Source organism: Xiphias gladius, chromosome 2 (assembly GCF_016859285.1).
Source record: "Xiphias gladius isolate SHS-SW01 ecotype Sanya breed wild chromosome 2, ASM1685928v1, whole genome shotgun sequence".
NCBI classification, from domain to species: domain Eukaryota; kingdom Metazoa; phylum Chordata; class Actinopteri; order Istiophoriformes; family Xiphiidae; genus Xiphias; species Xiphias gladius.
Genome location: NC_053401.1, coordinates 6,368,089 through 6,392,138, shown reverse-complemented (window position 1 = coordinate 6,392,138; position 24,050 = coordinate 6,368,089). Strand labels below are relative to the sequence as shown.

The 24,050-nt window shown below is 41.7% G+C and overlaps 1 protein-coding gene across 15 annotated transcripts in view; it reads right to left on the bottom strand.

Annotated features, from left to right (window-relative positions):
- magi2a (membrane associated guanylate kinase, WW and PDZ domain containing 2a) overlaps positions 1-24,050 on the bottom strand; it is a 206,413-nt gene that overhangs the window by 67,295 nt on the left and 115,068 nt on the right. For all 15 annotated transcript variants that reach the window (XR_005708722.1, XM_040142883.1, XM_040142890.1 and 12 more), the window contains exons 3-5: positions 11,048-11,167; positions 5,287-5,502; positions 2,013-2,223 (exon numbers count right to left, since the gene is read on the bottom strand). Coding sequence is in view for 14 of the 15 variants with exons in the window: in XM_040142883.1 (XP_039998817.1) it covers positions 2,013-2,223; positions 5,287-5,502; positions 11,048-11,167 (547 nt within the window). In the remaining variant the exon portion in view is untranslated. The remainder of the gene's footprint in view (positions 1-2,012; positions 2,224-5,286; positions 5,503-11,047; positions 11,168-24,050) is intronic.

The window sequence follows — 24,050 nt, the reverse complement described above, 5'->3', positions numbered from 1 at the left end:
AAAATAATGAGCGTACACATAGATAAAAGTGGGAAATTAAGGCCCACGCCAAATTCTGAGCCAAAATAAAGTGCAGTTCAAGGTAAGGTAAATTTTCTTTGGCTCTTGTTTTACATCAACCCTTCTCATTCCTTTATTCCTTTTTTCTCCACGCCCTTCCTCCTATGCGATTCACTCTTTTCCTTTCCGGTCCTCTATCCCCTTCTATTAATATTTATCATATAAAAATCTACTACTTCTCCCTCTTTCTTGTCCTCCCTCTCACCTTCTTTTTTATTTTAGTATTTTTAATCACTATCACTTTCTTTTCCTCCCACCTCTCTCTCCCTTCTTCTATTCCTCTCCTCAGCCACCTCACTTCAAGGGCCGTAGGTAAATTAACTGATCTTGTATGGAGGCCAATCAAAGGCAAGCATCCTCTTGGCAACAGCTATCGCTTTGGCATGGCACCACTTACGCCTAAAAAAAAAAAAAGTTGAAGATGCAAATTCAGTGGGCTAACAGCGTTAGGTGTGTACTGTGTTTGATGGATGCGGGAGCATGTGGTTTCTCTGTTTGGGGGAGGAGACATATGGTGATTCATCTGCTGTGGAAAGAATTAAAAGTCTGCCTCTGTGGCAACAGACATGAAGAGGCAACATGTGCCTGGCTGGATGACAACACCATCTCATTTCCTAGTCTGGTGTTGCCTTGTAGCTTCTGGCAGTCTATGATGCATTCAAGAGTGCTGGGGTTCAGTGGATGCTCCGGAGAAATGTAGCCTAATGACTGAGATGAATAAATTACGCAATAAATCTTTTGTAATAGCAAAATAATCTCCTCTCATGGCTTCATTAATTGATGGTATCCACATACATGCACATACAATTTCTTCCACACCACCACAAAAACACATGCAAGAACTCCATTATTCTGATGTAATAAAGACTCACCTCCGTGGCTTTACTGCAACTGTAAAAAGCTAACAACTCCAATGAATTAAAATTAGAGTTTGTATATCAGAGTTCTGCGTAGCAAGGTATTTCAGGAGACCTCTAAATCTCATTAAACCACCTAGAATCAGTTATGGCCCCTGTGTGTGTGTGTGTGTGTGTGTGTGTGTGTGTGTGTGTGTGTGTCAGTATATGTACAGAAAGGAACATACAGGAGTACATTTAGATGTAACGTAGCCCTAATCTAGTCACTTTCAATAAATAAGTTACAGGAGGAATGTCGAAAATACAAACTTAACGGATGCTGAGCAATCGTCTTCGCAGACATTAGGCGTCAAGCAGATGTAAAGTGACAAAGAACGTAATTTAGTCTGACAGAGTTAGACGTCTTCCACTGAAGTCCATAAAAATGTGAGACTCTCCAGGGACAGATACGACCTGCGAGAGTCAAATGACCGATGGAGGGTAGCCGAGCTAGCACTGCTGCAAGCTAGCTATTCTGCTAGCATCCTTACTGCCAGTCATGCAAGGTATCGTTGAAATTGTTATCTTGCAGACCACACTGGCAGCGAGTTTGGCAATGTTGCGCGTTTTAATTTTACAATGGTATATTTCAGGAGGAACTGATATTTGAAAGTAATGTGTTTTGTCTTTTCTGCTACTGCATAGTGGCAATGAGCTTTTCATTGTCTGACGTTTTTCCGGATAGGCGTTCTGAGCAGAGCTGGTGGAAATCTTTTGCTGGGCAGAAGACCCATACATCAAAGAACTGAAGGGGAAAGCTCTATGATCACATAACTTTAATGCTGAAAAGTTTTTAAAATCTCATTAACTAGATGTTAAATTTGTTTGAATATTCATGAAAGGTGTACACTAAGTTGGAGGGAAGTTGGATTACCACAAGCCCTGTTTGTCTCATAATTGTTTTCATATTTTTGTATTGATTATGTATTTGACTCACAGTGATCAGATACTGTGTTGTCAGAACTAAACAGAAGTGAAGATGTGCACGTTAATAAGAGTTTTACTAATTTTTAAGCAGACGTGTTTTATGAACCACTGGATCTTAGTTACACTTACTCTATGAAGTAGACTTCTCCTTTCTCGGTGTAAGCCATCTCCCAGTTGTCTGGCAGGCTCCCTAGCTCGTCGTTCTCCTCTGGTTTGGGTACTGTAGTCTTTGGGGACTGTCCGTCTTCTTTGGGCACCTCCATGGAGGCCTCGGCTGGGTTGGTCTGCGGGGCGACGTCCCCCGAAGCGTCTGTACTCTTGTCCTCATGTTCGCTCGACTCTGAGGTGATAAACAGGGCAGGATGAGTCAGGCACGACATTATCGCTCAGGGAGGACAGCGGGTTGAGGAGAGTCAAAGACCAAGGAGGTGAAGTGAGGAAAAAGAGACGTTGGAGGCTGGGAGAAGAGACTTACTGAGAGTCAGGGTTAGGGGGGAGGAAGAAAAAAAAATGAGAGAGTGATTAGAAAAAGGTGAGGGGAAGCGGTGACTCAGGGGAAAAGCAAGAATAAGGTGAAGGGAAGAAAGGGAGAGATTGAGGTTAACAAGACAGAAAGACGAATAAAGCAGAGAAGACCATAGAGATTGAGAGAGAACCAGGCTTTGATGTCCTAGTTTGAGTTGTGGCAGTGTTTAAATGTGTTGAAGAGTGAGAAAAACGGTGTGTATGGAAGAAAGAGAAAGAAATGGCAAGTGTGTGTACTTCCCAGAGGAGAGAGTTGGTGGAGGGAAGTGGAGAGGGGGCAAATGACAGAAAGATAATCTATGGGAGGTAAAGAACGCGGTAGCTATCTGCTTAGATCAGGGAGCCTGCTGTGCTCTATTGATTCCCCTTCAGCTCTCCTGGCCAGCCCCCACCCCGTCCATCTACAGAGACAAAACTCCCCCTGAGCCGAGTGCAGTGGCCCACTTTAACATCCAACATGGTTTACTGAGCGGCCCGGAGCTCGAGGTTATCGAGCATCTCAACACCACCGATAGGAATCAGTTAAAAAATTTTCCTGTCCCTGTATTTTCTCTCAGGTTTACATTCAATGTCATCTGCATCATTTACAGTACATGTTGACACCTTATGGAACTTTTGACCCTTCATGAACCATTGCACTGCTTTAAAATCCTTTGACAAATCCTTGCTAGTTCTTCCTAAATCAAGTTTAATGACTTGAGGTGATTGTATCGTTGCAATTAGGACTGTGAGGGCTTCGGAATAAGAGACCTGAGGAGGTCTGTTTGGGCTCCTGGGGACCCCAGGCCCTCTTAAAAGCTCAAAAACATACTTGACATTGTTTTATCACCTTGATAAGTCAGGACGTTCCCTAATTGTATGAGAATTACTGCTGTTTGGAGACCTAAGTTATAAAAAATTGTTAAATACAATGGATTTTCATATGCTCTATATCTTTGGTTACTGTTGACAAAACTTTTACATGCACTACTCCTCCCAAATCCCAAATAAGTCTAGGAGTTAAGTTTGTTCTTCGGGGTCAAACAGGGAGTTAGACCTCTTTGAGGTCTATGTGACCCCAAACATATGTAACGTCACCTTCATCAAATGTTCAGTCTCAGTTTGTTGCAAAGTGAAGTGTTCATTTTTCCAATACTTTTTAAATATTTAGTTTTAATAAGGTCAGACGAAAAGAATAAAAAAATTAAATTAAAAATCTATTGGTATTGCAATTATTTTTATTATCATTGTTACACATACAGCATTGGCCCCCCAAATAATGCCAATGTCAAAAGAACACAAAAGTTAAATAACCTCCAAAAACCTGAATTTTATAAACTGGGTTTAATGTAATTTGATGCTATCTTGGTTGTGCCTTTTAATTACTTTCACTTAGATACTTTTATCTCTACCTCTCTGTTTTACTTTTACATTTATGATATCGCTTCTTTTCTATCTGATTTCCTACAATTAAATTTGTTATTTTATGACTCTTATCCCATACAGCACTTTGTAAACATTAAGATAGGTGCTGTATAATGTATATACATTTTTGTTATTGTTATATATTCATCTAAAGCTGACATTTTGTTTTATTTTTACATTTACAGCATACATTACTTTTTCATTCCTTGCATTTAATTTAGAATTTTGTCTTTTTTTCTTTCCGCTTATTCTGTAAAGCAATTAAGGATGTTAGGAAAATGACATTTTATTGTCATTATTAGTCTACAGGATGCAATATTCCATCCGAGAAACTTTTGTAGAGATGTATTTCTCTCGCAAATTAAGAATCCTACCTTGTTTCAGTTCCTTGCGGTAGGAAAACCAAAATCTCATCCTTTTACCAAACTTCTTTTGTCAAAACACCACAGTGCTTTAAAAGCTGTACAAACGTCTAAAAAATAGTAATAATGTACAAAAAGTAACCGCAGGCTCTAACTGGAATGACGGACCGAACTCTTTCAATTTTCGTGCTGTTACGACTGGAGCCGTGCTGTGAGAGACTTGGCTATCCTGAGGCCATGAAACCAGCTTTGAAAGTCACAGGACCCAAGCATGGTTTTCGATTTGGAATCACAAAAATCAAACTCATAATGCCTCTTTTATGATTGTCCTTTCATGTGATCATGGGATGCATTCAAAAGGGCTCCTGTGTGTGTAAGAATGTGTACGCGTGTTTGAGTGTATGTGCATATTTGGATATCTATACAATGCACACAACAGAAGGCACGTTCTGATGGTTCTTAGTCGGGACCTTATTCTGAATGCTGCTGTTGAGGCCAATATAAGGAAATTTCATTGTACGCTATTTCATGAATAGGAACAGCCTCAAGAGGTTTGGCCTTGTTGTTTGCTATGTAAAATGTCACGCCTATTTTAAGAATTTAGAGAGAAGATGACACTGCTTTGGACAGGGCTGATTCAGAGTGAGAGAAAACACTTAATAAAAATATATTTGCTGCAGGCTCCTGATGTACATGTGTATGCCCTCTGGCTACTTGGGCTGAGACAGTGCTTAATAATGATACCTCATAAATTATATCAAATTCTAGGCAGCAACGGAACTAATGCTTTAATCATAGACAGTTTGGATTGCAGAGGTAATCGCTGACAGTGAAACTGACTTATAATGTACACTTTTACGTATCAGGTCACTGAATTGCACAAAAAGATATTTACTTAACCAATTAAAAGATTACATAGTGTAAAATAACTGTCAAAGAAATCCGTGTAAAAGCAATGTTACTGTCTCTGTTGCTAGGCAACCCCTATAGAAGAGACCATTCCTATGACTCCAGCCTGACCCAGAGCGTGACCTCCAACCTAGCTGTCCTGACCGGGCTTTTGGTTCAAGTGACCTCTGCCTCTGCGTCTGAGGGTCGTTGTCGGGGCTGACCTGGGGTGATGGCAACGCCATTGCCGTTGACGACGGGTCTCTCCTCCTCCTCCTCCTCGGGGGGCTCGATGCTGGCTTTCTCCATGTTGCTGACTGACTTATTACGCTTCCTCTTGCCCTCAGAGCTGGGTCTGGCGCCCGGCAGCAGCTGGTCCGTTACATTTAGAAGCAGAGCGCTGGGCTCAGCTGGAGGCTTCGGGGTGCCGTAAAAGTTGTCTGGAACATAGGGGAGGAAGAGGTGGGAGACATTGAGACCAAAGTCGTTTTTACGCTAAATACTTACATCTTGTATTTTAAGCTGTACAAGGAGCATGGCAGTAGGGATGACGATGACTGTTTGTCTGTCGTCAAGACTTAAATATCTTAACAAGTTTTCATAGGATTGCCATGAAAAATCAGTACATATTTTCATGGTCCCCAGAGGATTGAATCTTTATGACTTTGTTAATCCCTTGAGTTTTCCTTGAGTGGCACAATGAGGTGGAGATTTTTGGTTTTGAGTGAAATTTTGACAACTACTTGACAACTACTGGATGGATTGCCATGAAATTTGCATCAGATATTCAAGGTACCTAGAGGATGAATTGTAATCATCTTATTGATCGTTGGACATCATCAGTGGTCAAAAATTACTATTTTTTCCACTACAAATACCCACAAAACTAATCACATTCTCATTAGCCTAAAACTGAGATGTTGAACATGGTAAACATTATACCTGCTTAACATTAACATCTGTTGTGGAAGATTTTCTACAGAATACTCTGAACACAATTAAACACACAAAACACTGATAGAGCTATGGTGAAATATATTGTAAGTTACAATATAGGAGACAAACAAACTTTATCACAAGGAGTCAAAGGAGAGTCTCTCAATAGAAAGAGTCTTACAATCATCTTTATAGCGTTCATTGAGACAAAGAACTTAGTCCCAATTGGTTGTCTTTACTTCAATGCAAACACATCATCCAATAAGATATAAACATATATAATGTTCACGCGCTGCCCATGCACTGGCCATAAACTGAAGCTCAGACACATCATAGCTTGGCTTATTTCCATTTATGGTAAGGCAACAGGCTGCTCCATAGGCAGGCCCCCCTGGACTCATAAAACATCTGTCTAAGGCCCCTTATAGAGACTTGAAACTTCTATAGGAACATCACCAAAAGTGAATAAATGATAAATCAACTTTTCCTTCACGCACGTTAGCACACTGATATTAGCATTTAATTCAAAGCAGCACTGTGGCTGAGGACAGCGTCACATTAACATGGCTCGTTTTCTTTATTCTAATGTTTAACTAGTCAGAGAAGAAATGCTTGACAATCGCAAGAGGGAACAAGAACATACACGATTTTTTAACAAAATCTACATTTCTGTTTAATTTTCATAAGGAAAACACAGCAATAAAGCTAAATTCAATGCACATAATGTAAATGTAAAGAGACTGAGAAGGAGTGAAAGAGTGAAGAAAAAGAGAGCAAATACAAAGCAAAAATGCCGACAGAGTAAAAATAGTAAGGGTGAGAGAAGTGGGAACAGTGGGTTGAAAGAGGTTCATGACACCACTTCAGCCGCCACGGGGAGGATGAGGTGTTCCATGCCCCTGACATTCTTTTCCTTATCGAAGCCAGTTGTTTCCATGAACACACAAGCTGGGGTCCCCACATCGCGTCATGTCTTACAATATTACAAGTTATAAGACCTGGGACAAAGCAACACATATTTGCAAAAAAAAGAAAAGAAAAAAAGAGACACTTTGACAGGCACACACCTCATCCTGAACTAATTTCACCCAGTTTTGGGGGATAGTTGTTGATGCCAAACTTGTCCATCTTCTCATCTGCCCATTGGCCACTTAACAGACCATGCCCGGATTTTCCCGATACACTCTATGACTGTGCATTTCTGCATGGCTTGGATTGAATATTCAGCCGTATCTCTCTGTAAATTTTGGTCTCGGGTCGGAGCCAACTACCCACCTCTGCGAACTGCAGTTTTTCACTTGGCTCTAACTCAACAGGCCCTGCCACGGTCTTCAATGTTGACTTCACATTTTCCCCGTCCTTCAGTTTGCCTGCTGGCAGCAGCCGAGTTCTTCCGACAGTCTCCATCAGTCATTGTGAAACCCTCATAACTTCATGTTTTGGGATTAGATTTTCTTTTACTTGAAGGTCACTGTCAAGATTTTCTTTTAGGGACTTATCTGATCCAAAGGTAGAAAATGGTGAAAACGGGCTGCCAATTGAATGTGTGGATAACTCAGAGATTGTTCCTGGAATGATATTTAAGTGTTGAGCTTTTTAAATGTCATTATCAATGCTTTGAGTGAAACAAACAAAATTCCATTCATATATATTATACTGCAATGGCAGAAGAAATCTCAGCAGTGGATATCTCAAAAATGGAGCAAATAAGACTGATTTTATCTGCATGGGGTTAAGTGGGAGGTTGTGTGTTTTAGGGGTGAGCCAATCCTTCAAATTGTAAGGTTACACGCTCCTCTGGGGCCTGAGGAAAGTATACAAGACTTGTGAAAAAAAAATTTCAAAGCCAAGTGAAATAACTGCAGAAGATATTGTTGTCAAGCTGAACACTAGACTGTTATTTTTAACTTCTGAAAATTTGACATTTGGAAGAAGGTTTTAACATAACAACAGCAAGTATTTTTGTACTTAAAATAGAGATACTGGAGTGAGATGTCGAATCATGTTGGTCCAAAGTCTGAGAGACTTTCCCTTTTTTTAAAAAAAAGATCAGACACCACTTGCCTCTGAGGCTTTAAATCCGTGCTTGAGAGACAGCTGAAGATCTTTGTGGTTACAGGCATGGCACAGAGTCAGTCTCCAGAGAAGGACATCCGCCATAGTTCAGGTCTGAGGTAGTTCACATAAGGGTTGCTATTAGATTAGCTCATAGCTATCTCCTCAATTCCTCAAGTGTTCCTGGCATAACGATCAGACATTAGAAAACGACGTGTGTGAAAATCCATACAGATTAGTTTAATGCACTAGGCTCGAGCACTGGAGACAAACTCCAGCACTGACTGTCGGAGAACAAGAAGAATAGCCAAGGAGATTTAAAAAGCCATAAGTTGGCGTCTCCTTCTGATTCGGAAAGACCTTCTGGACGTTCCGGAAAACACGGAGGCTGCAATAAAAAATGGAGGAGAGTAGCTGTAAAAAGATTATGGGGACTGTCGGGATTAGAACCCCCGAAGCAGAGACACAAATCCTGGAGCCTTAACGAGCTGAAGATTTGCCTCTGAGAAGAAAGTATGCTTCACGTGTGAATTTAAATAACCTGCAGCATCACAGAAACCTGGACTTTGAAGTTTGAGTAAGTGGGGGAATTGCTGTCACATCAGACAGCCGCACTGATTTCAGTCTAGCGTCACACCTAAATGCTGATAGAACTGTCTTAAGAAAGAGAAAAAGAAATGAAAGCCTCTATTAACTAATTCCCACAACAAATTCTTGGAGAGAAGAGACATCCGAAAGGTAAGCAAAAGTATGATTAAAATGAGCATTTGCAAGCATTTAGAGCCAAGATCATCATATATTGTTTGATGGTTTTGTATTTTACAAAAGAAAATGTGAAAGGGAAACATATTTGAGGCAGATACCGACATTAAGGACAATTACAGTATATTTCAACCAGTCGTATTCCTGGTAAATTTGGCCACTGTGGGTCATGCAAACCACTTCCGTTGTTGAGATTCGGGGAAATGAGAACTTGTGCAGAACAACCTATATCGGGCAATCTGTGGGAGCCTCCTACGGTTTTACAGCTTGAAATACACCAGATTCTTCTTTAACATTTGACAGTTTATGAAAAATCTGATCATGTAATACTGACTGATATTTGTTTGGTTTTTTCTCTTTAAATACATGACACAAACATTGTTAATAGGAATGCCTTGAATTTGGTTAGAGAAGAATTGTGACCAAGATACTGTATCAACTAAGCAGTGCATTTTAGAGTTAAAAGGTAAATTTGTCCGGGTCCCTGCTTGAAAAACTCTGTAATAGAGACACTCTTTTTCAGTTACCTACAAACATAACTTTGGCATTTCTTTGCAAATTTTTTTTTTTTTTTACTATTCAGCTGTCATATATGTAGCTATCAGCATTATCGGCTGATATATTAGCCTGACTGATCGATCGGCCGGAGTCTGTAGACAATACTAGGCTATATATTGGGCTTGAGTGGGGATAAAACAACCGTTCTAATTAGCAGTACAAAAGATGAGTAACTGTGTTGGAAAATATCTGCTTCTTCGATAAAATGTTGTAAGACCACCTACATAAAAACTGAAGAGTCAACACTGTTTCCCAATGTGCACTGGTAAAAAAAAACCCATCCTATTACCAAGCTTAAAATTCTGTTGCTTGCACAGTAAATGGGGAACTGCAGCCAAAGTCCACGTTTGTATTTCATTGTTAAATCCAGCTTGCAAATTATGTTTTTATTTTTCCAACTGAGATTTTTCCCCAGTTTTTTATTTTAGAGTAAAATGGGTACAACTTGTCAACACGAACACTTTGACGAGGACCAACAGTGCTCCACCTGGAACGCAGAGAGAGTCCAGAGACAGGTGGACAAAATCTGGTGTTCTCCGCTGGGAATGCAGCACGGAAAAAAATAATTCCTGAACTAGCAGTTCCCCCCAATTTACGAATCAATTTACGTCTTAAAATTACAGGTATTTGAATGAACACAGATTTACTAACAGTGAGATGTCAGGAGTTCATTGTCTTTCTCGAGGTGACTTGTAGCAGGAAGTGAACGTGAGAACTTCCTACAGTGTTCTCTCTAATAACAACTCAAACCTCTGCGCTGCCCTAACAACCAGCCCATCCTCACTACAGTGTTCCTGTTAATTTTCACCCCTTTTCCTTTTATTCCACATTTAATTGTCCATTTACTTATTAAAATATATAAAGCGCTGGGTGATGGCCGAGTGACCACGCAGAAGAAACTCCATCTCCCTCACCCTGTGGAAAGCAGCTCCCATCAGTGACTGGATCTAACATTGCTTTTGGCAACTGACCGTTAAATTGGCCATCTGCAATTTTTTTTCTCCTTCCTATAGTGGTGGTAGGCCCGACAGAGACCGGAGTCAGGTGGGAGAGAAGAAAGTTAGCTGCTATGTGTTATCTATATAATGGCAGGGGTCTCCTGAGAGTTGGAGGTTTCCGGGCAAACCAGGAGAGGCGTTTTTCGAGTGGTTTAAAATCCGAGCCTCGGGTCTGGCTGACCACAGGAGAGTGGGGATAGAGAGTGTCTGTTTGTTTTGATTAGTCAACTGAAGAGCCACTGCAGCTCAGACTCAAGGACTGAGCCAAGAGAGAGCCAACGATAAGGTACTGCACGGATATATGTGTGTGTATGTGTGTGTGTGCACACGCGTGTGCTGGCTTCTCTTCATTCAGAATTTAAAGAATCTTCTCAGTGTTCTTCATGACTGATGACACTCTTGTCTACGCAGAGCCAAAAGATGGATTGGTGGAAGCATACTTGTGAGTGTGTGTGTGTGTGTGTGTGTGTGTGTGTGTGTGTGTGTGTGCAGCATGTGGACATGGAGTGATGAGCTCCGTCTCAGCATTCATTCAAACTGCTGTCAGTCTGACACAGAGAAAAAAATGCCTTGCGTGCCCTACTGACGCATAAATTCCATAAGAATTCGGAAATATAACAAAGAGAAATAACCACAATCACACGCGTTGTTAAGCATGACTTAACTAAATCCTTACCTTCATATGTTCCGCTCTCTAGCAGGGCTCCACTTTTCTCCAATTCCATAAACCGGTCAACAGTCACGAAATTATAATCCACCCCTGGGACTTCTCCTTCCTTGGGCTGCCTGGTTGTGCCTGCAGGAGATAAGTGAGAAGAGTTAGAGCCATTGAGGCTGTGAACGCCTCCTCACCGCTGAATGAGAGGAGACTAAGTGGTCTTTGCAAGTGTTTTAGAAAAGATCACAACATACCACAGCTGAAACACACTGACCCTGGCCCAGCTCTATTCACTAAGTGCCCCTCTTTATTCCCATTTGTCCTTTTCCTTCGTGCACAGCTGAGACCGAATGTTTGAGCAGAGTGCATCGGGGGGTGTACCATTTCAGGAGCTAAGTGATGCAATTTGGACACCAAGAAGAGAAATCAAGTCAATTTGCATGGAGCTGACAGCCTGTCAAGGACTCCCTGACTGGCGCCGCAGTATTGCCAGCTGACTGCAACGCAGGAGTGACGAAAACATTTTACCCCGTATTAGCAGCATTTTAAGTCAAGTTCACCGACACAACGATCATCCGTCCTCCAGTTACTATAACAATGCGTGTCAAAGTTTTTATGATGTTAAACTGAGGTACAAATGACCCCCTAAACACTGTCATCCCCGTGTGCTAATTAGACTTGTTAAAGCTGATCCAGGCTGTGATAACGTGCAGGCACTCTACCCCTGAGGTGTTGAATGGGTTTCCGTATCCGAGCGAGGGTTGTTCACACTAAAAGGGGAGTCTGTAAAACACACTTATTAGACCCTCACTCAGGAATGTAAAGTATCCATCCATGCGTTTTTAAAGTTAGCAGGGGAACAACTGTGCCACTGATCACCCCTGGTAGGTGGTGTGGTGTGATTTGACTTTTTAAAAGGCCAACTGGCATCACTGCTGCATCACTACACAAGGTTGGAAAAATGCCTGTCAAAGGTTTCTGTGTCGTGCAGGGAGAGCCAGGAGTATGGAGGTTTTAATTTCCGTTAGCACCGTTATGACACTTTTAACTACACAAATATGATTAATCTGTGAAATGAACTGGACTGAGGACTATCCACTGGGGAAAAAAAAAAAATAGGTACACTTAAGAGCAGAGAGGATGAAATTGTTCCTTCTCTTTGGTTCGCTTCAAAAATGAGAAGAAAAGGAATGGGAACATGAACAGGAGGAAATGTTTGCATTGCTTTTCCTTTATATTTCTATGTAAAATTTGTGTAACGTTAACTCTTTGTTGCAGACCCACCTCCTGACAGGAATAGTGTACAGTTTAGCTTGCTTGCAGTGAACTGACTTGACTGCAACCTGTGGTTACCAATAACATCCTTTTCTGTGTGTGTTTGCAGAGACGCTCGTCTCACGTCGTAGCTGAAGCATGATTCCAACTTAAGTTTCTTGTTGGATTGTTAAACAGCACCTTTCCAACTTGGGAACAGGGGTGACTGCCTCTGTTAATTTCTGCAACTTTCTGGAACCGACAATCCGACAAAACCACGTGCGCTTTACGTGGCAATTGCTGTGCAGGTGCAAACATCTTTGCCGTCAGACGTGGGAGAAAACAAACACGTCATATGAACGAGTTAATTTTTTGTATACCACGGCCTTAACTCTTATCACCTGTATTAGATCAGCCTCACATTGGGAATATGGAAAGCTAAACTAAATAGGGTCTCTGTCTTTGATGTGGCATCTTTTAGATCATCGTGTCATGATGCTGCTCACCATCCCCAACAACAAACGGTATTATCTGAGGGTGTTCATTTCAGTCATCCAGGTAGATCAATGTCTATAGAAAGCTCAAATCGCATCACTGGACCAGAAGATGTTTAATGTCCGTCTAAAAAGGCTGCTTTAGTTCTAAAGTGAAGAAAAAGGCGAACGAAACACGTCCTGAATCAAAACTCTATTTCAGAGACTTGGATTCAAGTTTGCAGCTTCTGAGAATTTATCCTAAAAGAGTCCTGTAGTTGTTAACTGAAGAATCATTATCCAACGGACATTTTTTGAATTGTTGGCCTAAGATTAAGGCACTGACCATGAACTGTCATTCCCCATTTTTCTCTCCCCTTATATCCTGTGATCTCTCGACCGTAGCCATCAAGTAAAGGCGTAAAGTAATAATAGAAATAAATATAATAACCAAAAAAAAAAACCAAAAGTAAACTCTTAAATCTAAATGTTTCTGAACTGAAGAGGTCTTTGTGGGCGAACAGCAAAATACCTTTAATCACAACTCTAGTCCAAATATATGGTTTCAGCTTTCTCCAGACATCATCAAACAATGTAATGAATAGAAAATGAATCCAAATGAGGGGCAGTAAGCTGCTTGCCAACTCTTTGCAATGTTGTCTTGTTAATATATTGATTAATTGGGTCCCTAAACGGAGAAACTAAACGCACAAAAGGCTTTATGATCCGCTCGTCTGACGGGGACTGCGCTCTGTTTTTTTGTTTGTAAGAAGATTCAGTCAGAAGAGTCATTTTCTTTCTCAAGCAATCAAGTTGTCAAACATGACTATCACATGGAATGAATTGGAACCCTCTGTGCACAGACCTCCCAACGGAAATGCTGACAACCCTCGGAGCTGAAACATCCAACTGAAACCTGCTGACAGAGTAACTTGTAAGAGTTTATAAAAGCAAATGAGCAGCAGGGAACAGTGTTATTTGCTGGAAAAGCTGCGTGAGTGGATATGTCAGCGTGTGTGTTTTTTGTGTCACACCTCCAGTGGAGAAATTCTTGATTGTGTCTGTCTGCACGGGGGCTTGTGTACCCGCCAGATTAGCCTCCCTCACAGGCAGAGCTACTGACTGAGCAGCACAAACACACACACACACACACACACACACACACACACACACACACACACACACACACACACACACACACACATTTCAAAGGGGACCTTTGATGTTGCAGAACTATATTTAGCAGCATCTTCTGGTGGGTACTTCTCTCAGGTGACAATATCTGAAAAGAGGCAACCACAGTGCCTCTTGATTTTCAATCATTTGTATGTCAGTCTATATCCTATAGTACGACCTTTCCGAGGCGCAGATATAATGATGTTGGATGGTTTCAGGAAGCTGTATAATCATTATTTTCAATGCCTCGATTGCTAAAAATTGGGAAACTCATTAAGGTTGAACTGTGTCCATCATATGTCAGCCTACAGGAGCCTGGATTCTCAAATCCACTCAGGTGTGTTTCTGGGTTTGGGTTCGATTCAGGAGCGTGGGTAGCTCTTAGTAAAGACGGGTACTGTTGTTTTTGTGAACAGACATCCTTTCCCTCCCCCAAGTTCCTGTTTAGTTTGTGAGAGAGGATGAGACAGAGGAATAAAGTAAGAGAGATGGACCTCACTATATGAACTCGATCATATTCAGTATCAAGCCGGATTTACAATTGTATGTGAGGAAGTTTTGGTGGAGCCATGGAGCCTCAGCATGCTGGAGCTTATGGGCACCTCCTCAAAAAAAAGTAACCACATTAGGGCTATAGTGGCTACATAGATACCGTGGAAACTGTAATTGGACAGCTTGGACTGTTTCTCTTCTAAAAATCTCTGATGTCAGTGGAGATTGTTGATAGTGAAGTAACTTTCAAGGAAGTTGGAGAAAGGCTTAATAATCCTCACATTTTCAGTAACACTAGACATACAGTACTTGGATGTAAACATCAAAGAATTCATACATGATTACTTAAAAAACTGTAAAAATCATATATGAATAGTTACTCAAAAAAATTAAATAAAAATAACAGAGGCATATTAGCAGTTTCAAGCTAATAAATCCCAGGTGTGTCACAGGCCTAAACTCTTTATAAGAGAAAACATCAACACATATCAACAGCCAATGCTCTCAATATCATGGAAACATCAGTCCCTCAAAAGCTTTAAAGTTATAATCATAAAGATTTTCATCATATAGAATCTAAATTTTTTCTACTATTTATGCCTGGTATTTACTCTGCTATAGCAAAGAAATCTTATCTGTACTCATTAGTTACCACTCTATATGGTAGTTTGCATTGTCAGTGGTGGGGTCTGCCATTTTCCACGCTGGATTCAAATGACACGCATATGCAATAGCGGAGATTTGCAGAAAACGATACAGGCATGTTCTGGACGAAATTCAGAAGACGAGAGCTGGTGCACACACACACACACACACACACACTGTGACTAATTTGGACGCATCATCATGTGTGTGCTGGTTATTTTGAGGAGGAGTCACATTTCTGTCAGTACAAGTATATTATTGCAGCGATTTATAAAGAAGAAATCGTATCTGTCATGGCTGAACAACTAGTGAAAAGAAAACAGAGCGGCTGCTCAAAGTCTGTTTCCTGCATCCATTGATTGATACATGTGTCACTTTGACCTGAACACTGGGACTCGCCAAATCAACCACCACTGAAATCTTAAGGATGCACAAAAACATAGACATAAATGATCAAATAAAATTCTCGGACATTCTACTTCTTATAGAATTTTTTTTTTTTGCTGTTGTTCCCTTATCACCTCTTTTCTCGTGATACAACAATGCATGACACAGTGCTGCGGTGCTATAAACAGATGAAATCCAACATGAACTATGAATCAATTCCTACACTCGAGGCATCTACAGCAGAACTCCCATGCACTATTGAACAACAGCATAAATCCACCTTTAGACTTGACACTGCGGCTTCTAACGGTCTCGTAGGACAACAGTGTAAGACAAACAGATCATGGCAGTGAATAGTGAACAAATAAACAACAGGACATTTGTCTCTTATTGCTACTGTGTAAGAAATATCTAAGGGAATCCTTTGTTCTCCTGGGATGCAGGACACGAAACAAGACAGAGAGGTAGCACGAAAAGGGGAAAGGGGAGCACTTATAATAGCTACTGAGATTGTGGTAGTAGTCGTGGGCACAGGCTGAAAAGGGGGTGTTTGAAAAGAGGCAGCGCATGTAATGGATGAGAGAGCAGCTAAAGTTGCAGCGTGGGCTGGGGCTCCTACAGCCCACGGCCACCCTGCTGTACTCCAGTACGTCCTCCAGCCAGATTGAAGTCCGCAACCGCCGGCTGCCAGTTCAACTCTCACTTGTGCAGCTGAGCACCATTACTGGCTGCTCTGGTCACAGCACACACCTGTAGTGGTTTCATACTGGGACTAGTGCTCCTCCGGATTACGTTAACCTACCTACTACTGGTCAAAAGTTTTAGAGCACCCGCATTTGCCCAGTTTTTATTTAAATTTAAGTAGTTTAAATCCAGTGATTAACCTTAATTGGTACAAAGGTAAGTGGTAGACTGCCCAGGGTAAAAAAAACCAATAAATCAAACAAAAAATCGTGTCAAATTAATAGAAAACAGTCCTTTTCAGGGATTAACTAATTGGTTAAAATACAGCTCTCCTTCAGCAATACAAGCAAATTAAGCCTTGAAAGTTAGTGCAAACAATTCAGACAGGTGCCCCAACTTTTATTGATGACTTACAAACCATCTGTCTGTACAAAGGCAGTGTTGGAACAAACTGTGTTACTACATTCTCTGATGCATTATCAGGACTACACTGTACTGCAGGAAGTAGCACTGCATATTGCTCTCACAGTGTTGCGAGAGAGGCAAGAGGAAGAGGAAGCGAGACAGGTTGGTCGGGGGTTCATCCTACAGCAAGACAATGACCCAAAGCAGTAGAAGAAAAGAACAAGACGGTGGAGTCACATGGTGGAAGACCCAGCACGGTCTCCAGACTTACACCCCACGGAGCTGGTCTGGGATGAACTGGACAGAGAGCGAAAGCACAGCAAACTACAAGTGCAACACATTTGTGGGAACTTCTGCACCAGTGTTGGGACGAACTTTCCGAACAATGCTTCCTTTCCATTGTAGAAAGAACGGCACAAGTGTGTTCGGCTGCTGGATGAGTTCTATGCTTTCATTTCAGAAACACTGAGACATTACACAGGATAAATTTCAGTAACAGCTGAAAAAATTGGGCTGTTCTAAAACTTTCGGCCGGTAGTGTAGCTCTACACTATGCGTATGTTAGTAAAACACACTGTATTAAATCCATGACATCTGCGTTCGGCTTCACATTTGCACATTGCATAGTAAAGAGTGTGTCACCTGAGCACAATTTGAAGCTGTGATGACTGTAGGCAATATGAAAACGCTCAGCATGGATCTGGGAAGCAGAAACACTGGCCTCTAGAGAGACAGACTCTACTGTGTAGTCATGACAGGGAGTCAGAGCGTGTATAAAGACCTCGAGGAAATGATTATACCATGAGCATTCAAGCTAATCTTTTCCATATAGTGACTTTGCAAGGTGGAAAATAAGAAAAAAATCACAACAAAAGAAAAATATCAGAAGTGAAACAAACTTTATTCTCTAATGCCTTTGTTATATGCTGATTATAAACTGTAACAGTTTAATGTCCTTTTACAAAATACAGACGGAGAGGCAGAAAATAAGAGACATAGTGGCGTGTTCAATAAGGAGAGATATGATATAAGTGCACTTTCACAGGTTGAAAGAAAAAAGTGTGACATTTCAGGGGGAAAATTAAGAAAGTGAGAAAGTCTGAGGAAGAAGTTGGACAGAATGTGCCGCGTCTCTCTCAGGTCGAGGTTTTGTAAGATATGACACCATCGCTTTCTCAGAACAGGGAACAGCTGTATTTGGTCATGACAGCACAGGATTCGAATACATCTAGGCTATAAGAAATAACAATTGTCTTGACAACTACTGGATGGATTGCCTTGAAATTTATTTCAGATATTCACGATGAATTGTAATAGCTTTGCTGATCCGCTGATTTTTCCTCTAGTGCCTTCGTGAGGCCAACATTTTAATTTGTCCACTACTTTGGTTTATGACCAAATACCTTTAAAACTAAACGATGCTCCCGTTAGCGTGCTAACACGCCACAACTAAGACGGTGAACATGGTGAATATCACACTGGCTAAACATCACCTTGTTAGAACGGCCACTGTGAGCCGGTGTTGGTGGTGTGCTTGGTTCTGAACAGCCGTCAAATGTTTCGTCCCACACCAATTATACCTACTGTTTTTCCCTGCCTTTTATGTGTGACTGACAGGTTAATTAATTAGCTGGTTAGACTTGAGAGCACGGCGACTCGTTGACCTCTGTGGAGCACGGAGCTGTGTACGGAATAATACTGCAGAGGAAGCCGCTCACTTGGCAGGAGTTTTCCCACCAGGAAAAATACAAGCCACTTGTATTCAAGTGAAAAAGAAAAGTCGTACTTTTATTGCAGCATGCAATTCCGAAATCTTGATTAACAGGATTTCTGGTTTCACTGTGTTGGCATTTAGTAGAGATCAGTCAGTCATAGTATACTTACATTAATTAAACAACTAGAGCATTGTGCATATTTTACTGTTACGCTGTAGCTTTTGGTGGGCGTGCACTTTAAACAGCTTGTCGGCATCGCTACATTAATGTGTCCATCAGCTTCCTTTAAAATACACACACAGACACACACACACACACACACACACACACACACACACACACACTCCCACACGCAGTAAAATACAGGTCTTTTCAGCCATTCAGTGAGTGCTTCTCTTGAATGAATTGTCTTGGTTTTTATGTGGTGCATGCGAAAATATGTAGTCCAGGTAGCAGCCACAGTGAGGTGACAGACTGCAAGAAAGAAACGTGAGTCTGTTCATCTATCAACTGCACTCGTCTCCCCTCTTTTCTTCTTTCATTTTCTCCTGCAGAGAAATTTCATACGCGCAGAGTGATCGCAATTTCATCTGGCTATTGAGTTGCAGTCCCTGCCATACAATCTCAGTTCTGTCGAAGTTTGAAAATCATTCTCAAACATAAATCCGAGCACCTGAGTCAGACTTTTAAGGAAAGGGGAAAAGAGTAGCTTCCCCTAAACTTCTTTACATTTAGTGTAATACAGAGGGAGAGGTCCGTCTTTATTATGAAAAAAATAAAGGTGCATCGGACCATGTTGGTCATGTTTTGTTTGTCACGCGGCTTTAAAAGAATATATACAGTAATCAGGGTGAACAGGGGTCTAAGGTTGGGCACGGGTCAACTAGCTTCTAGCCTCCAGCAGTGTACACCATCCCTTTCTGTACTGTTATAACAGTCCAGTGTTGTGAACAATAGCCCAGGCCGGACGTATAAGGCTGGACCTGCCCTTTTCACCCCGAACCCTCCGTTATGACTGGCCAAGACAGTGTCAGCACGGCCTATTGTAACCACCCTAATCTCGCCATTAGCCAATTAGGAAGTGACGGGCAGCCGTAATGCCGTTGCATTAGAGGGATGGATTAGTTTGCCATTCAGCGCCTGCCTGCCGCCCGTGGGCAAAATGGCCTGATGGAGAACAGTGAACCGCCGCAGCGCGCCACCGAAAGCTGCTTTCGCTGCACTTTGCCTACACGGACGGCAAGTGTGGCGATGTGCTTATTCACTGTTTTCACTGATGATCTAGAGCAGTTTTGATTACATATAATTTAAGCATTAATAGAGTCTATTGAGCAGGGATTGCAGAGGAGGCTGCTGTTTTCACTGATCTGGTGATGAAAGTTAATACCACTGCTTTGCAATCTAATCATATTGACTGAGAATGTTTTGCTTCCCTGGCACAGCACAGATACAAAACCTCCCTCTTGGTTCTTGACCAAAGATCACTCTTTTTTTTTTTTTCCCCCTTCTGCCCTACTTAATAAGGCTTTAGGTTCATTCAAGTTCAGTCAAGTTCAGTGAGAGTGACTGTGTTGCTCTCCTGCTTATTGGACAGCCAGTAATATGGGATAGATTGGAGTAAGCCAGGCACTGAACCACACTCCCCTGCCTATTGGCCCTCTGCCGCACCCCCCTGAATTCCATTAATAGCTCTGCCCTCCAGGAGGTGCTGGGTGGACTGCCTGCAACACAGCCAGAGATATTGATGACTGCATCCTCCCCCCATAGGGGGGAAGAGAGGAGGGGAGAATGACTGGAGAGGACTGATAAAGAGATAAAGAGGTGGTTAAAAGGGGAATGCATAGGGAGAATCATCATGGAGGCTGGTATTTTAAAAGGGATTAATCTCCTGGCCTATTTGTTTCCCTACATGGGACAAAAAAACCACGAAGACACCACAGAGTGCAGACCAAATACTGACTATGTGGTACTCAGTCTGGGAGGGGATCTATCGCCATTTTGAATCCGCAATTTTCATAATTAGTTTTAATGGACATTAAAGAGACAGACTAGCAGAAAAAAAGTGGAGATTACAAGAAAACTACTTACTTCTTTCGCTAGATTTAATTAATCGTTTTTATTCATGTCTCCTCTAAGTAAAGGGTCACTTGAGTTTTGTTCTCTGCAAAGCACTTTGCATGATTTTTCCATCGCAACTGTTTCTTGTTGCCTGTCAAAACACAGTAGCCAACACTTGCTGCCTGATAAATGCAGCAATAACACTATCTGTTCTTCAAAAAAAATAAATAAATAAAGAAAACCTCTCAATGGACATTTTCAAAACTGAATTAATGTTGCTCACATATCCAAAGGAGCATTTGCCCCTGATTTGTAAGTAATGATTGACTGTAGGTAAAGAACAATCATATATAGATGCTACAAATACAGTTCCAAAGCTGCAAATATGCTAATAGTTTGGAAAAATCACAGTGACACTGTTGCTTCAAGTTTTTGAAAGAAGATCAAGAAGGGCTGCTTGAAATCTAATTCATAAAAAACACCCATGCCAGTGTGAAGCTGGGGCAGAAGACTCAAAATCCTGCCAAGCTACATCAGGTAAGGACAGGTTGTAGCATCTGATAATGTAACACCCCTGTCAAAATGCGATCAGACTTCCCAGTAAACAGGCTAGAAAAATGTATTAATGCAGTTATTTGATGTGATACATTAATACACCAAGCAGCAATTTCAACTTCAAAAGGAGTGACTCTATAAAATGTTTTAGAAGATGTGACTTTAGTATCAACAGTTTCATAAGTTGTATGAATAAGTAATAAATGGAGCTTCGAAATTATTAGTCAGTATTAGTCACCCTATAGGTTGAAAATGACCAAAGATATCACTGCAAGTAAACATAATATAATCTGATTATGTTAAAAGTACCCTGCAGAGTTTTCTTGTAAACGAATAAAGTTATGTTTACATTCAGTGTTTTCAACCAAACTGCATTGTCTACATCTTTTAGATTTAACAAACATACCGAGAACATTTCCCTCCTCATAAAAACATTTCTCAAAGCTGAAATTCTGCATTATTTACACCCATGTTTGCTTGACTCCAGTCTTCCTCTTCGCTGCCTTTATTGGCAGACTGCTAGGTTTCTTAGCACATCTCTGCCACCACCAGCTGAGGACGCTTTCAAAAAGACATCCATCTGTAGTGCTACTAGTGGTCAAAAGCTGCACAGGATAGATTTAATTAGCTAATTACTACATAACCAGTGTATACAGATATCTGGAGCTTCTGTTTATGCAAAGATGACTCAAGAGAGGAAGGTGTGTAAAATGAAATGGAGTGATTTTTTTTTCGAGAGCTTTTAGTAGAATGTGAGCTTGTGAAAGAACTGATTTATACTGGGAAGAGCTATTCTGTATGTCACTTCTGGAACATGTTTAGCATGAGATTAAAGCCGTATGAATATGATATGAATCCAGTCACGTTCTCTATGAGGTTAGGAAGAGCAACCGGGAACAAGAAGGCTGTCCATGAACAGAAAATGAATCACCGATTACTATGATCAACGACTACTGGTCTGTTTTCAAGCAAAAATGCTAAATATTTGCTAATTCGAGCCTCTCAGTTTTGAGTATCAGTGAACTGAAAAGCATCGCGTACAGCTTAAAGAACCTGTGATGGGCTTTTTTTTTTTCATCATTTTCTAAACGATTAATCAGACAAATATCAGCACATTATCCTGATGCAGATCATGAGGCAGGAGGATAAGAAACATCTTATCCTCGAGTTAATGGTCAATAATAACACCTTGATCTTAATCTGCTGATGCTGCGTGAATGTCAGGTCCTCAGCTCAGTGCAGATGTTACCCTAGAGCCCATGCACAGCAGTCAAACACTTAAAAGAGTGATAAACTACAGAGACAACTACAGAGTCCACGACGGTGACAGATCGGCTTGTCATTTTAAGCTCTCCATATTGATTAAGTGCTGTATCAAACACATCTGGGACGTGGTTGTGAATCCTAAAAGTTGGCCGCAACAAGGCAGCCTGACGTTCAGGATGTAACTCATATGCAAGGATTTGTAAGCCTATCCCACACATGTTATACAGCACGCAGCCGAGATAAATTAAAAACACTGGAAAAACAACCTACCCCTACACAGGGATGTCATCATGATATCTGTTATCATTGAGAAGTGAATGAGGGGAAGCTCCTCTATCCTTGTTTCTGTGTCTCTCGTGGGAAGATGTGAATGTCCCCTTTCATCGCATCTCAAGCCTCCCGCTATTTCTTCTTGCTCCTCCAGCAGGCCGCTAAAAGAGTTCGCTTTTGGTCTTGCTCCGCATCTCAGCTTCCGTAGGAATCTAAGCCGTCGTGTTTGCAGGGGGGGAGGAGAAAGTTGAAATGACGACAAAGAAGAATAAGGATAAGAAAATGAAAATGAAAAAAAAAACACAGCCTAATGATAATTCAGAGCTGTGGAGGAGACTCTTGACAGGCAGCAGATGAGCGAGCGTTCACGCCAACCCAATTTTAATCTGGAGAGGCCCCCCCCCAAAAGAAAAAATCATAGAAAACACAAGCTGGCCATTCCATTTTCTCTGCAGCTACTCCGCTTTTTCTCTGAATCCACAGAGGACTTCTGCATTGTAGAACGTACCATCTCTCACACACACAGCCAAATGGTAAGGTATAAAGAGAGCAGAAGAAGAAGAGGGAAGAGAAAGAGAGGGCAGAGATATAGAGAGATTAAGGGGAAAGCTGATGTCATCCATTTGGATATGTGGCCCTGGGGTGGGTGTTTTTCATGGAGAGTGTGTGTGTGTGTGTGTGTGTGTGTGCAGTGATCAGGGATGTGAACGTGCTGCTGTGTCAGCCTAATCCCCGCCAGTCAGGGCCACACTGGCTTGAGCACATTACCATCCAATGACGCCATCTGTTTGTCAGGACGGCCCGCTCTGTTTTTCTTCATTTACCCCGTCACGACTACATAGCCCGAAGGCTCCGACTAGCCGCTCTACCAGAACAACAACCTGACACGTATCCCATCAACCCCTGTTTCAACCCTGCCGTCCATCACCAACGCCGTCTGCCCTCCCAGTCCTCCGGTGCCAACAGCTGCAATGGTAGGGGAGCCAATTTTGCGTGCTTCCAGTAACCTCTTCCGATCAAGCGAGGGATTTGAACCAACAGCCCGGTGGGTCAGAGAGGCTGGAATAATCATCACGCTCAAACATGCTAGTAATCATCTCATTCTGCGACCTCTTGGCCCCTTAATACCAGAGGCTAAGCTATCTCACACTGCTATCACCTCTGCCCCTATTCTGCTATTGGACCTAGAGCACTCTGCGTGCATGTGAGATGTGTATAAAAGCACTTTGCATGCCTTACCTGTACGCGACAGGGGACCTCCTATTGAAAGTGCAGGAATATGCAATCATGGCTGTGTTTTCTAGTGTGCCCTCCAACACATACACACTTTCCCCTTTGAGACACAGGGTGTTTTTGTTTTCTCTCCCTTTATTAACCGGCTTATTCCATAGTCACTTCATGTCTTGGCTAGGCCCACCGTGTATTTTCAGGATGACTCAGGCCACTCCAAAATGCCATCGTATTTGATGTCAGGGGGCACAATCCATTTGGTTTCACTTCTTTCATTCAAAGAGCTACAGAGCTACAAAGCCTGTAGCTCTGTCGCAAGAAGCTTCCCTCCGCATTGCAATTACACTGTGACGGTGAAGAGCATCGGTCGGTGAAAAAGATTTTCGCTGGGACTTTTTCTCTCTAACTGGA